At 42.2% G+C, this 18,784-nt stretch overlaps 1 protein-coding gene across 1 annotated transcript in view; it reads right to left on the reverse strand.

The window, feature by feature from the left end:
• Positions 1-18,784, reverse strand: part of DKK3 (dickkopf WNT signaling pathway inhibitor 3) — a 45,880-nt gene that overhangs the window by 26,599 nt on the left and 497 nt on the right. The window contains exons 2-4 of the mRNA XM_084630745.1: positions 18,446-18,690; positions 11,326-11,463; positions 10,732-10,815 (exon numbers count right to left, since the gene is read on the reverse strand). Of these exons, the coding sequence (XP_084486871.1) occupies positions 10,732-10,815; positions 11,326-11,463; positions 18,446-18,690 (467 nt within the window). The remainder of the gene's footprint in view (positions 1-10,731; positions 10,816-11,325; positions 11,464-18,445; positions 18,691-18,784) is intronic.

The raw sequence follows: 18,784 nt of genomic DNA on the forward strand, positions 1-18,784 counted from the left end.
TCTCCTACTGCACCCTCTGACTCCATCTCTCCATAACTCATGTGTCCAGATAGCAAACTTTCCAGCCACAGAAATAAAGAGCAGGCACTAGAAAAGAACCTTCACAACAGTAAGTATTTGGCAACCAGATGCCATACCTGAAGAAGCAAGGAAACCCCTTTGCTGACAATGTACCTTGAAAGTACAAAGAAAAATGCCAAGAACAAGACTCCCAGTACTACTTTGAAGAGAGCTCTCCTTAACCTCCCCAGACAGAAGTAATGACCCGTAACATCTACCGAGGACATACAGTCGTTCTCAACAGAGTGTCTACTAATGAGATATGGGAAGACAGGAGGAGAGGAATATTTTCCAGCCAACTGCACTGAAAAAGAAAGTTCTTATGCTCCTGAAGCTCTCTCACACATCCCCGCTGAGAGACTGGCCACCGTTCTACTCTATTTGAATTAAGTGGACTTGCAGTACCAAGATGCATGCTTTATAAAAAAAAAAAAGTGGTTTAAAAACGTGCTTGCTAAAAACATTTTTGGTGAAATGACCACACATGCAAAAAACTAGCACTAGAAAGGAAGGATATTAAATTAATGTAACTTAGAGAGTATGAGAGTTTCACAGCTAATCTCCACGTAATGAACGTCTCAGCAGAGCAAATTCTGTTTTTAATTATTTATGCATCACTTAGTCTAGTTTACTACAGCTAAACAAAGGACAAGCAAGCAAGCAGAAAGGGGTAATGTTTTGACCCTGATACGGTACCAGCAGAGTCCTCGTGACTCAAATTGTTTCCTGTACATGAGCTTTTGTTTTTCCAAACTTACATACTAAACACTGTGTCCAGGAAAAATAAATTATACGATGTTTTGACCTCAGTCAGACTTGGTATAAGTGGATGCAAAAAAACAATGACTTCACTGACCATGCACCCACTTACACCAGGCCTGAATTTGGCCCCTCAAAGGGATGCAAGCTCCTTGGATCCAAGCCTGGCATCTATCAATCCTAGCTGAAATCTGAGAAAGGGAATGTTAGCCTGGGAATTTAAATGGCGCCTCTCACCCACACAGCACCTCCCAAGAACTGGAGTTCAGTGCCAGAACTGGCAAGGAGCCCAGTTCCTGTTCTAGGGACTTGAAACAGTCAGATAATCTGATGGCCTCCATGTGAGAATAATATCAACTGAGATATTCTGTCACGGAGTAGTTTGATGCTTTTTGTGATGCAGAGCCAAACCAACGCACAGTCAGAGGTGAAAGAATTTCTCTTTTGTTCTAATATAGATTATAGTGTGCCAAGTGTGTATGGTGCTTAACAGGTGTAAAACAAGACAATGTCCCTGCCCTAAGCAGCTTACAGTCCTCTCTAGTGTTCTCTTTATACAGAAGTAAGGACACCATCAATACTTACAGGATGGGGGACTATCCTGGGAAGCAGTGACTCTTAAAAACGAACTGGGGGCCATGGTGGATAATCAGCTGAACATGAGCTTTCAGTGCAACACTGTGGCCCAAAGAGCTAATGTGATCCTGGGACACATACACAGGGAAATCTCAGATAAGAATGAGAGGTTATTTTACCTCTATATTTGGCACTGTTGCAACCGCTGCTGGAATACTGAGTCCAGTTCTGGTGCCCACAATTCAAGGAAGACGTTGATAATTTGGAGAGGTTCAGTGAAGAGCCACGAGAATGATTAGGGGATTAGAAAAAATTGTGATTGTGCTCTTTGAATCTATACAACTTAGATAAGAGAAGGGCAAAAGAGAAGATGAAGGGGTGACTTGGTTAGAGTCTATAAATATCTACATGGTGAACAAGTATTTAATAATGAGCTTGTCAATCTAGCAGAGAAAGTTATAACATGATCCAATGGCTGGAAGTTGAAGCGAGACAAATTCAGACTGGAAATAACACATACAATTTTAATGGTCAAACTAATTAACCATTGGATCATCTTACCAAAAGTTGTGGGGAATTCTCCATCATTGACCATTTTAAAATCAAGATCAGATATTTTTCTAAAAGATCTGCTCTAGAAATTAATTTTGGGAAAGTTCTATGGCCTGTGTTATACAGGAGGTCAGACTAGATCATAATGGTCCCTTCTGGCCTTTGAATCTATTAATGTTTTGGGGGAAGGGAGAAAGGTTAGTAGGGTGAAAAAACAAGAAGAAGAGAAGAGCACTGTGTGTTCATCATTTGATGCTAGCACTCCCTCCCCAAGCCCTATCATCTACAGGGATATTCTGAGAGTTGCAATACTAACAAATAAGAAAATAACATTTTTCAATTAGTCTAAAATCCCCACGTTTATTATTTGTAATACCATAGCATCTGTGAGCCCTCTCCTTGGAGCAGAAACCCACTGTGCTAGATGCTGCACAAAGTCAGAATAAAAAAAAAAAAAAAAAGACACTCAAGAGTGTGTACACATTCTATGGGTTTTTAATATCCCTCTTCCTTTACATCCTGGCTGTCAGCATTTATGATCTTATTGGTAACTGTGTGGGCCTCTGAAGGAGACAAATTATAAGAAATTAATCTTAGAAACTTCCAAGTATGATCCAAAATAACTTTTCTATAAATCATATCACAGCTTTAACATTGATATCTCAGCAGAAGAGGAGAAGGGGGATTCATGCACAGGAGAACCGCTCCCTGCCCCAGCTCACCTCTGCTCCGCCTCTTCCCCTGAGCACGCTGCCCCGCTCTGCTTCTCTCCCTCCCAGGCTTGTGCGCCAAACAGCTGATTGGCGCCACAAGCCTGAGAGGCGGGAGAAGCGGCGGCGTGCTCTGGGAGGAGGCAGAGCAGAGGTGAGCTGGGGCGGGGAGGTGCCGCACGGCTCCCCGGGCCAAGGGGAGGGAGGGAGAGAGGGGGCGGCGGGGAGGGCGCAAGTTTCACCTAGAGCGCGAAACATCCTTGCACCGGACCAAGCCATGAACTCAAGCTACGTTCCGGACTGGTAACTATACAGCAGCTGCAGAACGTGTGTGTGTGTGTCAGAGAGAGTGAGAGAGATGTTGTAGCTATAACTGACTGCCTACTATGATTCTTTTTGTATTCACAATAAATGTGACCTTTTTATCCCCTTTAATAAGATCCTGCTGGTTTTTATTTTATTGGTATAACATGACTACTCTCTCCTGTCCTTCTCTTCAGAGTAATTTTGAAACAGAATTCCTCTTTTGGATGTAAGGAGGAAATATTTTTGGGGCTTTTATTATTAAAAATGGCTTCTCTTCAGTGCTCATATCCCATATGATGGGCACAACAAAAATAACTAGACAAGCAGAAAGGATGTAAAAGCTGTTCTGGGATCTGGAATATCAGAAGTAATCCAGTAGCTGATGGACTAGTGGACAGAGTACAGGCGAAGTGGTAAAAGTGCAAAATTAATTGTCGAGAGCATCGTATAAAATTGCACACAATTTTAAACTGTGCCACAACCTCTTATTTATTTTAAACAGGGACTTCTGCTGCCATAGTAACTTTGGACATTACAGAAATGGAAATGAAGAATTACAATAAAAGGCATTTTAAGCTTTTTTATGGTCTCCTAGTTGCTGATATTATGCAATGAAATATATTTCATGTCCTGGAGCTACTGTATTTTAATATTGGTTGGTCACAGTTTTGAAGTGAATCTGTCTGTGGTTACAAGAGGGCAACACTGCTTAAAACTTTCTTCATCAATAAACTGAAAACAATCAAACATACAGATGTCTATACACTTATTAACCTTAATCTAATAAATTCAGATTTCTACACAAGTATGAAATCTTATCAATCATAACTCATCTTTCTCCCACTAATTCCACTTTATTTAATCTGCAAAGAACCAAGAAGGACTCACAGATCTAAGGAGTGACAACTTTAGAAAGTCTAGCCTACAACACACAGTTGTTAAAATGTGAACTGATGCTCCAACTTCCATGCCTGAGATTTTTCAGAAATTGTTCCCTTCTTCTCTTTTCACCCTCTATAAATCACAACCAGCTGTTATATGCATCCACAGAAATCATCTGCCCTGCTATCCTTCTGCTTTCTCTGCATCAGTCACCTTTAAAAAGTCCATTTATTTGGTTAACATTATATGGTTCTGTGTAAATATTTTGTTCACACTCCCAAAATGGTAACTGTACATTGTGAAATCTGCTTGTTCCTGCTGTAAGGCTATTCATTTCCCCCCCATTGCAGTGATTTCCCATACCTTGTTTCTCCATTCCACTAATGCTGGAGTAACCTGTCCTCTTCCAAAATGTGATGAATGGGTCCTTTGCTGAATCAATGTCCTGCTTTGGACTATAACCTAACAGAATCACCATGGGTTACCTTAAATGTTACTATATTCCTTCAAAATTCTATTATTGAAGAATGTTCCCACCATATGCGCAGAAAGGTCCTTATTTCTACATCCTCTCCAGCATTTGGCTTTAAAAAAAACAAACAGCACAAAAAGGTAACCATAGGTTTTTTTAAAAATCCATACTGTCATTTAAATATTTCCCAGAAACTTGGAGCTCTTTTGCACTGACCTCCTCAGCAGTTCCTATTTGAAAAGGCTTCTCTGAGTAGGAGAATGGAGAGAAGAAATGTGCCAATGTATTGTGGCAGAAATGTCTAAAGACCACTAAATACAAGTTTAAAAATCAGGGCACTGGGCATGCAATGGTATCAATTAAGCAATGTCTGCCTAAAGGCCAAATTTTCAAAAGCATTGCCTTTTCTTCACAGTTGTAAGCTGTCCACATTTTTAATGATCCACACTTTATGGGGGATGAAAGTGTTTAGTGCAATGACAAATCAAAGTGTGAGAGTGAGGGAAGGTAGTGGTGGGGCGGCAGCGGCGGAAAATGCCTGCATTTTGCACCCATTATTAAATTGCGAGCAAAAACTGGACAGTTAACAGTGCAAGCAATTAGACTCAGTGTAATCAATTCTCACAATTTTATCTTGAGACTCATTCTTAAAGTCCCATCTGCTGGAATCAGGCATTTGCATGAGAACATCAGCTTTCGTTTTTTTTAAAAGTAAGTTTCTATCCCTCATTATTGCAGAGAAAAAGCTTGAAAATGTGAAGGAAGTGTATGCTAAATACTCGCAAACCAAGAGGCAAGTAAAAATAATCCAAATATTTATTGTTTAAAAAACAACTATAAGCTAGTCATGATTTTTTGGGGCATGACTCATGGTTTTTGAATGTTTAAGGTTAGCAATACTGCAGATTTGTATCTGCAGTTTATTTGGGGGAGGGCTATGGGCACAAAATGTGAGTGCATGTATTCTCTAAGACGACCTCCATGACTCTAGAATTCAATTCTTCCCAGAGTTTGGATGTGTTATAGACATGGTGCTGTGAGAGACTGCATAACACATTCTAAATTAAGATATTTACAGTAACTTTTTGTGTACATATAGACTTACAGCATCAAGCATTTATGGTGTTGCATAAGTAACAGTAACCCCAATATTTCCTTTGTCAAAATATATAGTTAAAAAATTGCAAGAAAATGTAACATACGAAGTGTTAGACAACTTAATTGTAGTTATGACTATCCTCACCCAAATAAGAAAATTCCAAAATATGAACTGGAAGAAAGAAAATTTGGTTATTCTGATAAAACAAATTATCTGAAAACAATTTTGAAAATTTAAGACACTACCACCACTTATGTTCCCCTTATATATGCCATATGGTGACTCTAAAAAGCTTCTTCTCTGAGAGAGACTTAATTGGGGGAAGGAGTCATTAACATAAGGGAAACAATGTATCTTTGCAGTTTTCAGCTTTGGGGCTTTAAATATATATTACACTACGAATAGTTCTAATAAAGCCAGCAACTTTAAACAAATGTCTAGCAAGCTCTGTACTAGGAAGAGCAAATGAAAGAAGTTCAAGTCTATGGTGTGAACTTGCTGGAGAAAATCTAGTAGTAGTTCCAAGAAATACTCCACACTGACACGTGTCCTTATTAGCAGGAATGCTGCATGATTTACAATCTGGCTGTTGTTAGAGAGCTTATTCCTTCACTCTCCCACTTCCCTGGTCCTTCTCGCATGAACAGAGAGCAACAATACCCAAAGTCTGAAGGTGCAAACAATTTGATGTTTATTGGGGTAAACTTCCAGCAAGCTTAAATCCAAGTTCCTTTTTCCTTATTTTCGAATCCTAACTTACTTCCTATTTGCCCCTAATTTATATAGTAATATTCTTAGCTATAACTTAACCAATCATTCTACTGAAATTTAACTAACCAATCCTAACATATTGTAACATGATTAGCTAACCAATTATATCCCACCACCTTAATTAGTTTACACCCAGCAAAATTAATTATACAGCAGACAAACAATCACAGAACCAGAGACCATGTCAATAAACAATAGCAAAGTGGGAACTATAATGACAAAACAATACAGAAGTGAGGATTTCACAACTACATCTATAAAGACATAAGGGTTTCCCAGCTGTGTCTATTGATAAGTGAGTTCTTACCAGACAGAAAACTATCAACCTAAATTTCCTTTTACATCTTCTAGGCTCTTCCCTTTCTCTGAAGGTGATAGATCGGATCACCTTCCTAACAGCCCCATATTGACTAGTTTGGAATGTGAGGATGTGACCGTACGCTTCCCAGCTTATGGCTGGCTCTGCTGCTTAGCCAAAGGCATTGGCCTAAGAACAGGGTCTCAGACTGTCACAGTGAGAGAAGGCCCTTACACAGATTCTTTCTTGTATACCTCTATTATTAGCTAAATGATAAACATATACCTACATTCTTAGAGTATAGACCTTTACAGACAGGCCTGAATATCTATATCCTAACAGCTGTCATTCTACTTTGATACACAGCTTGCCAGAAAGTTAGATTACAAAATTAGTTTCATTCCCAAGTACTATACTGCACATAAGAGATACACATTAACCTCTTCACTGCTACAAGTACATAACTGTGTTCCTCATTTAAAAAAAACAAATCTACCTCATTCCTAGATAATACAGTGTTTAGAGCCTTAAATCAGTGGGGTTGGATCTGGCCCTAATCTCTAGTCAGATACTATTCAGCATTAGAATATTATGCCTTTTTTGTTTTCCAGCAGTAGTCACTTGAGATCTGCAAGTGAGTGGGTTAGCACAAAGGGCCCATAAACATAAGCCCTTCCAAGAATTCCCGTGTTCCTTGCACCCACACTCAGTTTCTCCCTCTGCCAACTTTCAATCACTGCAGGCACTTTCCTTCTCTTTCCCTCAGTTACTTCTTTCTAGTCTCCTCCTTACCTTAGTGATGTCAGGCCTTGGGTCTTCTCTGCTGCCTTGAGCCCTTCAATGTTATCTTCAGCCTCATTTCATTAACCCCCATTACAATTTTCACCCTGACTTATTTCCTCATACAATTTTCAGCATCATTGCTCTCCCAGCTCTAAGGTATTCAGGCTTGTTTTCCCTCCATCCCCTCAGCCATAACACCACTGTAGCGAGGCGGTCCCCCAGCTCAGAAAGGGTTAAAAGCCAGCCCTTGGAGAGGGCTGGGCTGAGAGCCAATAAGAAGACTGGGAAGGCAGCCACAGCTGGGGCCACACCCAATGAGGAGACAGCTGGCCCTATAAAAGGGCTGTGAACCAGCAGTTGAGCATCTGTCTCTCTCTGGACCTGGCTGCCTGGGAGAGAAGGGTACTTGAGACAGAGCAATGCTGGGGAAAGAGAGGAGGAGTTGGGAAGGTCCATCCTGGCAACTCCCAAGCTGCAGGCCTTGACAGAGGCCTATGCAGGTACAGGGGTTGGGAGGAACAGCCTGGGGTTAGGCGCAGGCAGTAGGTCCAAACCCCCTTTGCCAATGATGAGTGGCCATTACAAACTGCAGTCTACCCCAGTGAGCGGGGGCAAGATGATGACTGGCAGTAGCCACTGAGGCAAGGTGGATGTAGAGGGTTGGGGGTTCTCCAGGGAGGGGAGAGCCAGAGTATGGAGGTACTGTTTGGGCAGAACCCCAAGGTAAAGGGACACTGGGATCTGGGAGGGATAGGGGGCCAGCAGCAGGTGAACCACTGGCCTGCAGAGGGTGCTCTGGGCTTGGAATCGAGCTAATTCCCAGGATCACCAGCAGGAGTTGCTGGGCCGGTAAGTCTGACTTCGCTACAACCACCACCAAGAAGCCTGGCGTAGAAACCTTCAAGCCAGTGCTTTACAGTGCTGCAGGACTGCAAATTGGGCTGTGCAAGTATGGCGCTTTGTTATATCTCCCTTAGCAGTACTTCAAGAACCAGTGGGGTGATCTTCCAGTGTGGAATGGAGGATAGACTTATAAGCCAGAGACCCAAGGAAGCGTTGGTTTGCCTGCAAGCAGCTGTAGCACTGACTAAAAAAAGGGTTCTCCCCACAAAAGATGGCAGCCCCCAAAAAAGAAACTAGTTACTGACAGCAAAGCAGTAGCAGTGCACTGTTGTTCCAGTCCACACTGCCCCATGCTCAATGTGTCCCTGGTGTTTGTCTCTAGGGTTTAAACTGATTCCAGTTCTGAGGGTGAGCTATGCAATGTAAACACCCCCTCCTAGGGACTGGACTGAGACAACCAAATCATTTTGGCTAGAACACCAAAGAGCTGCCAGGCAAAAGTTATTTTTCAATCATACCAACACAGACCAGACTAAACGTTCTAAACTACAAACAGAAGATACTTTATACAGTTATCAGTGTCCTGGATAAATTGTAAATATTCATGCAAGAAAGTTATTAATATTTCAATAATATTTTACTTTGCTAGCAGCAAGACTTCTCAATTAAACATACATGGCTATCAAGAAATCCCCTTCCGTTTCCATTTTAATAAAGTTGGTGGAGAAATTTTCATGCTGATGCTAACAGAACAAGTTTAATTAGAGTTCAATAATAGGATAAAGGGCAGTAAACCACAAAGGAGTATTATTCCTCCACACAGGCTCCCTGAGCAGGATTGAACTAGCAGCTTGTTCCAAGAAAGAACCACAATAAACGTGAATGATGTGGTACCAGAAGGCGGCAGGAAGGGGGAGAAGAGACAAATCGCAACAATACCAGAAGCCAGAAAGCTGTCATGTAACCTAAGCACAGTAAGTGGAAGATTTACGAAAAGTAAGGTAAATTTTTAGCTCTGCAACCATTTCAGTGTTTGACTATCATTAGCATTCTTTGATTACCTGACAAAGTACTTCTCTGATCTAAAACTTCAAATTCTCAAGGTAAAATTTTGGAACCGTGTGATAAATTACTTAACTTGTACCACGGACTGTCTCACCTGCACTCTAGCCATTAAATCCTATAGGATTCCTATGGTAGCAAAAATAAACATGTGATTGAAGGAATGAGTCCTGATTGCGCTCTACCAGGTTTATTCTTTATGTTTCACCCCACTGACCAGCTTCAAACAGCCACCTTTTTAAAAAATAAAGCCACAAAATTATTTCTCCACAAAATATAGAAATTCCATTTTCCCAATCTTTGGTATTACACTAGCTTGAAGCGCAGAATGAGCAATAGCCTGGAGAAAAGCCTGGAGTTTTGTTTTGTTTGGATTTTATATTAACTATTAAACCTCTATTTATGGGGCATTTCTGAAAAAGTGCCCGATCCCAGCTCATGCCAACAAAACCTTTATACCCACCACTATGCTTACCCACAAAATCAGAATAATTCTTCCACATTATGCTACAATTCAAACCTTGTGGTGTTAGGTACCAGAAGATACTGGGAGTTTATACTGGAGTTCAGGCGGTGGACTCCAATTTAGAAGAGATTTGAACGAGAGACATGAAAAGTAGAAAATGAATATAAAAAGTACCAATAACTTTTTCTGAAGATGTTTTCTGTAAAATACAAGACACAGACAGAACACCTATGCAGCAGAGTGGCACTAAGGAAATATTAGCTCTCATTGGAATGATCTGCATAATCAGGATGTGGCGATAGCCCCATCCCAGCTCATGCCAACAAAACCTTTATACCCACCACTATGCTTACCCACAAAATCAGAATAATTCTTCCACATTATGCTACAATTCAAACCTTGTGGTGTTAGGTACCAGAAGATACTGGGAGTTTATACTGGAGTTCAGGCGGTGGACTCCAATTTAGTTTCCTTAGTCATTGGCCTGCCTGATAGTGCTGCTCGGCTGAATGACATCAGGCAGCAGCCAAAGAACACAGTGAAGAAACCACCTACTCTGATGTTCTCTGTACCCCATAGATGGCTGAATTTCAGCTCTGAAGAATGTATATGTCAGATTCTTTTGGGCAGTACTTAATTTGCTATAAAAGAGGTGCTGGGACTCAAGCAATTTTTTTTTTACATTCATAACTGATGCAGCAAGCCCAGCAGTGCCATAGTTATGAACTGCCAAGGCTCACCCCTGGCAAGCCCTGGCACAAATTAAGTACTGCTTTTGTGCTTTCTCAGGCAAAACTCCCATAAGACTTCAGTATGAGTTTTGCATAAATGAAGATAGCAAGTTAGTTTCTAAGGTTCTCTGGGACCCTTCAATAAGAAAAACTATACCAAAAAAAAAAGTCAGCCTGACACTGGCAATTCCTGGTAGTTAAAAGGGGTTTTAAAATATTATTTTGTGTAAAGTTAAGTGGTTTGTTTTTAATATTTAACAGTTATGCTGGGCTGAGCTCTAAACTGTACTGGTTTATTCTAGATGATAAAGCCAATGTTTTTGTTTCATTTTTAAAAGAAAAAAAGGAAGTCTTCACTCACATGATTCCTCTTGCTTTCTCCATCTTTTATAGATGTAATAACGGTCTCAGAATAGATTGCTGATCCAGTTTTGTTATCTGTAACCTAATATGGCAAAACAGGAACAAAAAATTAGATGAATATGAATGCCATTTTAGTCCTCTGTTACTGTTTAGTCCAGTATTACTCTAATGTTAATTCTATTTATTTTTCATTTCCTGCACTGCAATAGTGACTGCAGCTGGTAAAATTGGATAATGAATCCCACTATTCTTTTTTGAAATGTCTTGGTAAAGAAGCTAATCAATCAAGCCTCGAGCAGTGATCACTTTTACATTCCACATTATGTATCGTGTCTGTATTCCATATTTTCCAGGCATTACTATGCAATGTGAAAAGACACTACAGCAATGAAACAAAACAAAGCATTTTGCCACATTAAGCATTTTCCACTTCCCCACTTAACTGCTAATTATACAAGCAAATCATATACAGTACAAGAAGTTTATGAATTCAACTCTACATTCTCTAAAATTTTTCAACATGTGACATGCTCTTTTACTCTGCAAGGCCAGTATACAGAAAAGGTAAATCGTTATATGCATTGTTTCTTACCTTGTCAATTTCCTGGTGGGTATGAATGGTTTTATTACCAATTTTGGTGTCTGTGTTGGATTCATTATGGTAGCTGGGAGGTAAGTTTTCAAAGTCAACTTCTGATGGGTTTTTTGCCCCTTCTTCCTCAGCCTCCATCTAACAAATGCAAGAAACTACTGAGCAATACATTTGTAACCTTAAGCAAAAACAATAAAATAGAGCAAGCAACACTTTTTGTCCTACTCTAAACAGTGTCACATTTATTAGTATTGATTTCTGTTGTATGAAAATGCTTCCTGAGCTATCTCAAAAATGAGCATGCCAGCTTTTTTAATGCAACAGAGAATGCCATGTCATGATACTGGAGCACCAAACTCTTCAGCTATAGACTATTTAGAGTATGAGAACAAGTCAGCCTTTCTATGGACTTGAGCATCAGGAGGATAAGTGGGTGCTGCAAAACTTCTTAACCACTGTTAAGGAAAAGTTAGCATATGTGACTCCATTTTGGTTTGGGGCCCACCATTGTCTAAAAGCAAGCACATCATGCACCAGGAGGAGTGTTCCTTAGATACTGCATTCCTGTGAAAACCCTCCCCCTTGTTTCCAGCCTGTCTCAACTCCTGGTTTCTGTTCTTTGTCTGTTCTTAACTCCCTGTCTCCTGGCCTTGATGTGAGTCTCCCATCCTGATAAGAAAGGCTACTGGTGCATTGCTTTAGGACCATGTTGTGTAGTTGAAGTAATGGTTTAGCATGGGGAATGTACCTAGCAGGGATAGGTGATAGATAAGGGAATGATTTGTCTTTTGGCTAAGGTTTCTGATGCACAAGGGCAACATGCTTTGCTAAAAGGTATATAATATCTGTATAACCTGCATTCGGGGTCCCCTCCTGATTAGCAGGGGGGCACCACGCTCGAGCATAATAAACTTAGTCTCTTTGGGAACTCTGCAGTTGTGGACTTGGTTCGTGTGCCTCAGCCTAGACTCGAACTGTGCGTGACTTATTGGGTATAATTCGCAGCAGTTCCTGTGCGTGACCTATCGGGTATAATTCGTAACACCATGGGCTGAAACCCTGAATTAACATTTAATCATCAGCTGGCCTATCTACTTTTTCTTGATAAACACTACTCTTGAGATAGATTCTCACACCTGAGGAAGAGCAGGAAAAGGTTCTGTAAGGGCAAAGAGCCTCATCCAAAGCCACTGAAGTCAAGCAAAGGACTTTCATTGGCTTTGGATCAGGATCTGCATGCTTAATCTTGCATTCCTTAACAGGCAAAATTCCCATTGTATTGGAGTGCAACCACAGCCTTAATTCTGCCCCATGAATTCCCAGTGCTCTGATCACAGTGGGAAGGAGATGAGATCGCTCTTTGAATTAAAGAAGAGTAAAAAAAGGAACAGAATTTTAAAGTGCATAAAACTAGGAAAGGAATCTTTGTGAACAAGAGAAACTCCTGAGAACATTAACTTTAATTGAGTTCCAAATAAACTAGTTATTTACTTGAGACCTCTGTATTCGATCTAAAATACTGTAAAGTTCACCAGGTTGAATTTTTCCTAGGGGCACATCTCCCACTGGTGATGGGTTTTCTTTTGAGTGTCTGTCTTTTTTCTAACCATTTTTTCTGTGGCCATTTTTAAAAGCGTGTAATATTTACAATACCTGAGTTCTCTGTACCCATCCTTATGTTAATATAAAATAAAAGGATGTGGCTAGATTCAGCATAGTTGGACCATAGCTAATCTTAAGCACTGACAAACCACATTTGGCATTATACAATAAAGACATGGTCTCTACGCACTTCGTCGGATGTAAGCCCCAATGGAGTATTCACCCATGAAAGCTTATACTCCAATACATCTGATAATCTATAAGGTGCCAAAATCTTTGCCGCTTTTACAGATCCAGACTAACACGGCTATCCCTCTGATACAATCTAAATTGAACACACAATAGAGGACATATGCATAATACACCAGTTGTGCAGATGAAGATCAAAAGTTCAGATGTAGTGATTTTAATTAAATATTTTTAAAGATTTGTTTCTCAGGTGGCTTATCACAGAAAGGCTTCTTGGAATAACTGATTTTTGAGAAGGGATTTAAAGAGAAAAGGGTTGGTTTGTGGCACAGTACAAAAAGGAAGATTTGTAAGGGGCAGCATAGAAAAGGGCTCCTAGCAGAGAATGGAGAGGAATGCAGAGGATGTTTTTTGTGAACTAGGACTCATAGGTTCAGTTTCTGGCTTAGTGATCTTTCCTTTCCATTGTTAGTCTCTAAGGTGCCACAAGTACTCCTTTTCTTTTTCCTTTCCTGTGTGATCTTGGGCAATTCACTTAGTCTCTTTGCATCTCAGTGCCCCAGCTGTAAAATGACAGTAACATGCTCTTTCTCCCACTCTGTCTAGTTTATTTACACTATAAGCACTTCAAGTCAGGGCCTCCCTCTTACTATATGTTGGTACAGTTCCTAGCAAAATAGGGGACTGATCTCACTTGAAGTCCCGAGGTGCTACTCTAATACAAACAAACAGAAGGAAGGCCTGTGTTAGTGAAGGGTGCTAGGAGGGAATGATAGCAAAGATAAGCAGAAGTGAGGTCGTGTACACAGCTGGAAGGGAGGGTGAGAAATGTGAATAGGAGCAGAACATCCAAATGGTGGGAAAGGAAGATTGTTTCTGCAGCAGCGGCAGCATTTTGGCTCTCTGTTTATATGATGTGCTCATCACCACAGTATCTGAATGGCTTCCCTCCCCCACAATACTTCATATTGTGGATAGGCTGGAGGAGAGTGAGGCAAGAGAATGGAAAGGAGATGACTAAAGCATGAACAAGGGTTACGGTCGAAGGAGAGGTGAAGAACATTAAGAGATTATATAGAGGAAAAAATGGAAGGAAAAAATGTTGAGCAGGGAGAGCGTGTATAGGATAGAGGTAGAGCACAGAGTGAAAGGTGTGAAAATTCTGCTGCACGGAATCAATTTTATCCTTGAAGAAATTAGTGGGATCCTGCTCTGATTGAAAGGAGAGAGACAGGGGTATCAGGAGACAGATATAGATAAGAGTCGGAAAGGTTGAAGGTGCTGGAGTTGATCTAAAGCAGGGGTGGCCAACCTAAGCCTGAGAAGGAGCCGGGGGGGGGGGGGGGGGGGGAGGGCATTGCAGGCTCGGGGGGGGGGCTTGGAGTGGGGGCAGGATTTGGGGCAGAGCAGGGGGTTGTGCAGTGAGAACCCCCCGGGGAACATTGGAAAGTTGGTGCCTATAGCTCCAGCCCCGGAGGCGGTGCCTACTATACAAGGAGCCGCATATTAACTTCTGAAGAGTCGCATGTGGCTCCGGAGCCACAGGTTGGCCACCCCGATCTAAAGGGGTGCTGTTTTGCCAGGAAAATGGTCATACTCAAGGAGGTAAGAACAAATGTGCAGAAAAGGCAGGCTGTATGATGCCTGGATTTCAGGCACTCCGTAGCATGGAAACAGGAGCAGAGGAAGCAGATATAAAGGGTAAGTAGAGCTGAGGATCAAAAGAGTAGAGCAAGTTCAGTGAGAAGGAGGCACCCGATAGCTGCAGAAAAGTCCAATATTAATAGACAAATCACAAATGTAACATTTTAAGATCTTAGTTATCTGGCTATTTTGGACTTCTTTTAAAAAGTCCAATCCAAAATCTTTGACCATGAGTACTTAAAATAATTGAGAACGGTGTATGCTAAACTTCTTTGAAAATCTGGCATGTTTGTTTGTGGCTAAATCTTGAATTCGCTGCCTAAAGATTTAAAATGTGGGCCCTCATTCACAAAATAATTTAATGACCTAACAAAGTTCATCTAGTTGTAGAATATCATAAGCCATTTGAAATTTTCTCCTCCTGTTACAACATAGAGTTGTGTTTTTAAAAAAACTGCTCACAGACTGAGAATGTTTCAGTCAAGAACAAAATTTTATAGTGCTATTAACCACTGAAAACAACAACTACTAATGGAAATTCTGACACATTCTTAAGGATAGTTGTGCCTGAAGCATCGGATAAGGCTGTTTTCCACAGAATAAGAATTTGCACATCATAAAAGATTTTTAGGTGGATTTTAATGGATCTGGATGCAGACTGCAAAGGTATAATGTAATAAATGAGTAAACCAAGTCTGTATTCCATTTTAGGGCTCATTCTGTTCTACTGCGTAGAAAAGTGTGAGTTTACTCATACATCAAGAATAGACTAGGCCCACAGATCCCTTATTTCCATCTGTAAAAAGACAGATTTGGAGGAATCTGCTCCAAAGTTACTAGATTTTTTCAGCAGTATCTTTAAGCCTCTGAGAGAGCTTTCGGGGCAAATGCCTGCAGGGGAAACCCTGTGACAAAAGAGTGCTGATAAGAAACCAAAACAGAGCTACAGAGAGAGGCAGTCTGGGGCCACAAGGCCCCCCCCCACAGCTGACCCTGTGCCTCTGGAGAACAGCCTGTGGGAATCTGTTGGGCTTCGGAGAGAAGCTGCATGCCAGTGGAAAAATATGGAGTTAACTATGAGGAAACAGGAGCACCTGAGCACAAGTTACTTGAACTTTTAGTTCGTTCTGTGTGACTGAAAGTGCAACTAAGAGACTCTATTTTCTCTGCCATTCAGGGAAACTGACAGCTTGATGCAGCTGAAACATCTGCAATATTAAGAAATTTCCACACAGACATATGATGCAACCATCTAAACAAAAAATACACCGCATTCCATTTCTCCATCAGTACCATGTCAACATTCTATAATGAAAATGCTGACAGTCTTGTATTAAACATTTAGGGATTTGAAGTTAGGCAGTAAAATTCACTATGGGCTGACTGAAGGGTATCAGCTCAACAGTTAATACAGTCCTTTAAAAATATATACTTTTTGCTATTTTAAAAATGGTAAATTCTGCCCTCACATTTTGTCCACTGCTCTCAGTAACTTCATCTGAAGTTGCCCACAGATTGCCAAGGTTAGAATTTGGCCCTAAGAAATGCTGGGGGGAAAGAGGGAGTTAACTGGACAGTTTTAAGGTTTCAAAACTTCTTTAAAATAATTCATTTTGGATCCAAATTTAGGCCGTTCCTAGAAGTTGCTGAGTGGCTTAAACTGCAATTGTCTTAGTAATAGGAAATAAGCATTTGTAATCAGTTAAAAAAAAATACCCAGAAGAGGGAAGTTTAAAAGAAAAATACCTTGTTTTCTGCACAGTCAATTCTCTATTGGTATAAGCCAGCAACAACTTACTAGCCCCCTGGAGCAAAAGGAGGGATGGGCAGGGGAGGAGGGGGATGGCTCTGAAATATAAGTGAAATAGTCCATGTCTCCGGTGGCTACTCAGTACAATAACTAAAGGCACAACTGAGCCCCAAGAGTTATTTAAAATGCCTTATTTTGTTACAGGGGGGAGATACAGGCAAAACTCTCACTGAGACTTGAGTGACACTTCCATCCACAGAAGTGTAGAATCAAGATCCAAACACTCAACTTTAAGTGCCTGGTGCAGCAAGTGAATGAGCATTTCACAGGAAAGAACGCGCTGAATCTCTCACCTTAAATGGGATTCAGGGAGATTGACGAGTAACATTTTTGAGGGCAATCAAAAACCTTTTGGAATTTTTAACAAAAACAGAGCAAGATAAATCTAAGGGCCTAATGCAAACCCACTATTGCACCACATGCACAGGACTGAAAGGCTTTCCAGCAGAAGAGATGCCTCCAGGGTTTTGAGGGATGCTGAAGCAAGAAAACACCCATCAGTCTTTTAGCTATATTAGTTTTGGATTCTGCTGCTTTTACCTTTCATAGAATCATAGAATATCAGGGTTGGAAGGGACCCCAGAAGGTCATCTAGTCCAACCCCCTGCTCAAAGCAGGACCAATTCCCAGTTAAATCATCCCAGCCAGGGCTTTGTCAAGCCTGACCTTAAAAACCTCTAAGGAAGGAGATTCTACCACCTCCCTAGGTAACGCATTCCAGTGTTTCACCACCCTCTTAGTGAAAAAGTTTTTCCTAATATCCAATCTAAACCTCCCCCACTGCAACTTGAGACCATTACTCCTCGTTCTGTCATCTGCTACCATTGAGAACAGTCTAGAGCCATCCTCTTTGGAACCCCCTTTCAGGTAGTTGAAAGCAGCTATCAAATCCCCCCTCATTCTTCTCTTCTGCAGGCTAAACAATCCCAGCTCCCTCAGCCTCTCCTCATAACTCATGTGTTCCAGTCCCCTAATCATTTTTGTTGCCCTTCGCTGGACTCTCTCCAATTTATCCACATCCTTCTTGAAGTGTGGGGCCCAAAACTGGACACAGTACTCTAGATGAGGCCTCACCAATGTCGAATAGAGGGGAACGATCACGTCCCTCGATCTGCTCGCTATGCCCCTACTTATACATCCCAAAATGCCATTGGCCTTCTTGGCAACAAGGGCACACTGCTGACTCATATCCAGCTTCTCGTCCACTGTCACCCCTAGGTCCTTTTCCACAGAACTGCTGCCTAGCCATTCGGTCCCTAGTCTGTAGCTGTGCATTGGGTTCTTCCGTCCTAAGTGCAGGACCCTGCACTTATCCTTATTGAACCTCATCAGATTCCTTTTGGCCCAATCTTCCAATTGGTCTAGGTCCCTCTGTATCCTATCCCTCCCCTCCAGCGTATCTACCACTCCTCCCAGTTTAGTATCATCTTTGATGGGCATTAGGAGGATTCTCAGATACTGGCAGGCGCTCTGACCCCAGGATGAAGAAATAAATTAGCGTTTCCACAGAGTTAATGATCTAACTGCTCCATGGGAAACTCCCTCTTCAAATACAGGAGACGAGAAGGCACCAAAGGGTGGGGAGCTGTTTCCAACAGCACCAAAGGGCCACACCAACACACACACGCGCTATACAGACGCCGCATAGCCACACGCCCCACTCGCCTCCCCAGCCCCACAGGCGAACACACAAACATCCTGCACAGCCCCCTCCCTCCCCCCACACCTTAGGCCGAAGAACTATCCCAGCCACCGCGGGTAAGCCCCAGTTACTGTCCCCTCCCCAGGCGGGATGGGATCTGGGAGAGGTGTGAGTGAGTGAGACGTGTGTGTGTGTGTGTGTGTGTGTGTGGGGTGGGGAGGGGGGGGTCTCACCTCCTTGACGGCGTTCCGCAGCTTGTACTGCGTGTCCTCCATCAGCTCCTCCACCTCGCGGAACATTTCGTTCAGACTGGCCTCCTCCCGAGGGAAGCTCGGCTCCGGCTCCCCGGGCGGCAGCTCGGCTCCCCCATCCGCCGCCGGAGCTGCGCAAGCCGCCCCCAGCACCAAGGGCAGGACCAGGAGCAGCAGCATCCTCCGGCTGCCCTGCGCGGCCGCCGAAGCCCAGCCGCAGCGGCCGCCTGGGAAGGAAGGGAGACAAAAGCGCCCCGCGCTGAGCCGGCCGCAGCGGGCCCGAGGAGAGCCCGGCAGCCGGCCCGGCCCTGCCGCTGGGTC

This window comes from Lepidochelys olivacea (genome assembly GCF_965140295.1).
Source record: "Lepidochelys olivacea isolate rLepOli2 genome assembly, chromosome: 6".
Lineage (NCBI taxonomy): Eukaryota > Metazoa > Chordata > Testudines > Cheloniidae > Lepidochelys > Lepidochelys olivacea.